Source organism: Orycteropus afer, unplaced genomic scaffold (genome assembly GCF_000298275.1).
Source record: "Orycteropus afer afer isolate SDZICR_OR568_19922 unplaced genomic scaffold, OryAfe1.0 scaffold00259, whole genome shotgun sequence".
Taxonomy (NCBI): Eukaryota; Metazoa; Chordata; class Mammalia; order Tubulidentata; family Orycteropodidae; genus Orycteropus; species Orycteropus afer.
The window spans coordinates 4,861,739-4,865,317 of record NW_006921846.1 but is presented as its reverse complement, the minus strand read 5'-3'; the positions used below and the strand labels follow the sequence as shown (position 1 = coordinate 4,865,317).

General features: G+C 40.6%; 1 protein-coding gene across 1 annotated transcript in view; it reads right to left on the bottom strand.

Moving 5' to 3' along the window:
* IL13RA1 (interleukin 13 receptor subunit alpha 1) overlaps positions 1–3,579 on the bottom strand; it is a 79,972-nt gene that overhangs the window by 75,346 nt on the left and 1,047 nt on the right. The window contains exon 2 of the mRNA XM_007949995.1: positions 1,310–1,449. Within this exon, the coding sequence (XP_007948186.1) occupies positions 1,310–1,449 (140 nt within the window). The remainder of the gene's footprint in view (positions 1–1,309; positions 1,450–3,579) is intronic.

Sequence of the window (3,579 nt, the reverse complement as noted above, 5' to 3'; positions counted from 1 at the left end):
TGTGTTTGGGGTCTGTATCCTGGTCCCTTGTTTCTCCTGCTTTATCTTGTTTCTTTGTGTGGACTGTGATGTTCTGTTGTCTCCAAGGCATTGTTTTTGTCTTTGTATTTAACTGGTAATTGTATATTGGAGTGGCTTGCCCACGATTTTTGTTTTCTTTGTATGTTATCTACACAAGCAGGGTACTGTGCTGTGCTCCTCTAATCACTAGTTGACAGCACTTAGACACTCACCACCTGTCTTCTTTCCTTTTGTCAGCCTCTCATAAGTCCCTGCCAACCTTGGCAAACAGAGCCTATTCTTAGGTCCCTGGGATCCCTATCAGAATGCTATCACTTTAAAATCCAAAATGGTTGCCACTTATGAAGATTCAAAATGGCTGTGCTCTCAGTCACTTTAAATATCCAAAATGGCCACCACTTGTAAACAATCAAAATGGCTGCAGCCCCTGGACAGCAGAAAGTCAACAGCTCAGGTTGTCTCCTTCCTTGCTGTTTCCCTTCCTAGTCACAGGCCACCAGCGCAGTCATCCCTGTAGCCCCTGGTGACTGGGGCTGATCTTTAGGTCAATTCTCAGGTCCCAACACCACACGGAAATATTCAGGCTGTTGGTCCCATCAGTGTAGCTGACAGTCTGCAGCTCCGACCATCTCTGCACTCACTGTTTTCGTTCAGGTTTTCCCACCAGTTGGTGCCTAATCCACTTCTGTATAGTTCCTTTCAAAGCTCAGGGCTCCAGGATTAGCTTCTGTATCTCTGTCAATTGGTTCTTCTTTTCTTTGTTGAAGAGGGCCTGTGTTGCTTGTCTGCCTATTCCTCCATCTTACTGGAAGTCTTGAAATACCTGTCTGTGCATATCTTTAGCAAGATGGTAATTGTGAAAATTCTCTGAGAAATTGGAAGTGTTAAATACAAATGATACAGTTACAGAGATGAACATGGGAACAAATTTTAACATACAATTATTTATTGAGTGACTAATAGATTAAAATATCTGGAATTTCCTATCAGAGAAATTTCAATTACATTTAATTATCAAACAACTAGCCAATATTTTTAAATGTTCAATTCTGTCAATAGTTGATTCTATAATTTCTCCACAAAATTTGAGCAGACTACAACATAACATTTCCGCTTTGAATTAAGGTTGTTGTTGTTGTTGCTAGGTGCCATCAAGTCATTTCTGACTCACAGTGACCCTATGCACAGCAGAACGAAATTGAATTAAGGTTAGAATTTTGCTTGTTCTTGGCTCAGATTCATAGTGTTCATTTTACTTCATCAATGCAATACACTCCAGAAAACTTACCTTATCTTGTTTGTTGACAAAATGACTAAAATACCACACACTACAATTTGGGCTTGTTTCCTCAGGAGGATTCCATGTCCATTTTATTGTGCAGAGGTTTTCAACAGAAACACTCAAATTGGTCACGGGTGGCTGAGTTCCTGTTCAAATCAAGCATAAGAAATAATTTTTTTTTAATCAACAGCAACTAGTGTTTCTAATGGCTCATTTAATCCATTTCCCCAAACCCCAGAGGCCAAGAATAACAGTATCTAATCCTTGGAAGGAAGACTGGGCAATCTACTTCCTAGAGATACCGCCTCAGAAACCCAAAGAGGGGGTCACTATGAGCCTCAATCGACTGGATGGCAGTGAGTGTGACTATTTATTGGCAAGGAGCTCTGGTGGTGCTGTGGTTAAAGCATTGGGCTGCTAACCAAAAGGTGGATGATTCGAACCCACCAGCTGCTCTGTGGGAAAACCACTTCCATAAAGATTTACAGCCTTGGAAACTCTATGGGGCAGGTCTACTCTGTCCTAGGGGTCATTATGAGTTAAAATTGACTCGAAGGCACTGGGTTTGGCTTTTTTTTCTTTTGAACATTTATTGAGCCAGACGCCATTCCAAATACTTTACACATAAATCCATTTAATCCTCACAACAACCCTATGAGATAGGGAATACTCTTAGCCCCATCTTACGGATGAGGCAACTGAGGCACAGGAAGGTTAAGTCACTTGCCCTAAATCCCATGGTTAGTAAATGGCAGAGCTGGGATTCAAACCTAGAAATTGTGGCTACAAAGTCATACTCTTAACTACTTGATATCCTGTGAACACAAACAAAAAGATATTAGGGGATATTAGAGGACAGATATTGTATGATCCCACTTATACAAAGGATCTAGAATAGACAAGTACATATTGTCAGGTGCCATTGAGTCAATTCTGACTTATAGTGAACTGCCCCATAGGGTCTCCTTGGTTGTAATCTTTAGAGAAGCAGGTCGCCAGGTCTTTCTCCCACAGAGCCACCGAGTGGGTTCAAACTGCCAGCCTTTCAGTTAGTAGCCAAGAGCTTAACTGTTTGTGTCACCAAGGCTCCTCAGACAAAGCATGTTGTTGTTGTTATGTGCCGTTGAGTCGGACCCAACTCATAGCGACCCCTCCTTGGGTTTCTGAGGCAGTATCACTACGGAAGTAAATTGCCCATCTTCCTTCCGACAGACAAAGCATAGAGAAGAGTAAATTTTTAAATACTAGTATATCTCACTCAACATAGACACTTCAATCTCAGTAGTTTTACGAGTTTAAGATCACCTTTAATTGTTCTTGCTAACATGACCTGGTAATTGTTTTTACTGCTTTTTTAAAGAAGCACTGAGAAAGAGATTTAACAGCCCTTGTTGTTCCCCTGAGATCTAACACTAAACAGCTGGAATTGTAGTTTTGACTAATCTGAAGAGGGAAGTGGGAGAGGAGAAACTGGGCTTCAAAAAATGTTTCAGAGGCAGAAGCCCCATCACAGCCTTCCCCAAACATCTCCTGACTCTATTATTTTGGACTCAGCTCTAAATCAGAGGGAAGTTTTCTTGTGTCTGCCAAATACAGGGAAACAGGCAGAGGGGGGAAGAAAAGAAACATCATTTCTTTTCCTGAGCACTTCTCCTGGGATCAGGATTATCAAAATCATCCCCCAGAAACTGTTGGAGGGGATACACAATAACTCTATGTACTATGTTTACAATTTGTTTTTAAATCTAAAATTATTACAAAATGAGGTTTACTGAGATAATTTTTAAAAGCATCCCCCAAAGACTGTCTAAAGTGGCTAACTTAATCATTATAGATTACTCAAGTATTACCATGAACATATTAGTTTATCCAATGACGGAGTTATCTGTTATGCCCTAGTGAACACTTTGGAGTGCATGAGGGCCTCTTTACTTATTCTTGTTTTAGTTACTTGTAACATTACTTTACTCTTTAAGCAAAAGAGTTCCGTTTATCCCAAAACATCAACCCCACAGGCACTAAGTAGTTGGTGATTCCCTAATAGTCTATTTTATACATAGCAGCCACTTGGCCCACCTGCCTACAAATGTCTTCAACCCTCAATATTCATTCTGTTTCTCACAACTGCTGCTGCTGTTGTGTTGTTGAATTGATTCCAACTCATACTCAGTCCATGGAGCAGAGTAGAAGTGGCATGGAGTGAACTGTGTTCCCAAAAAATAAGTGTTGTAAATCTTAATCTCTATGCCTGCAGTTATAATCCCATTTGGGAATGA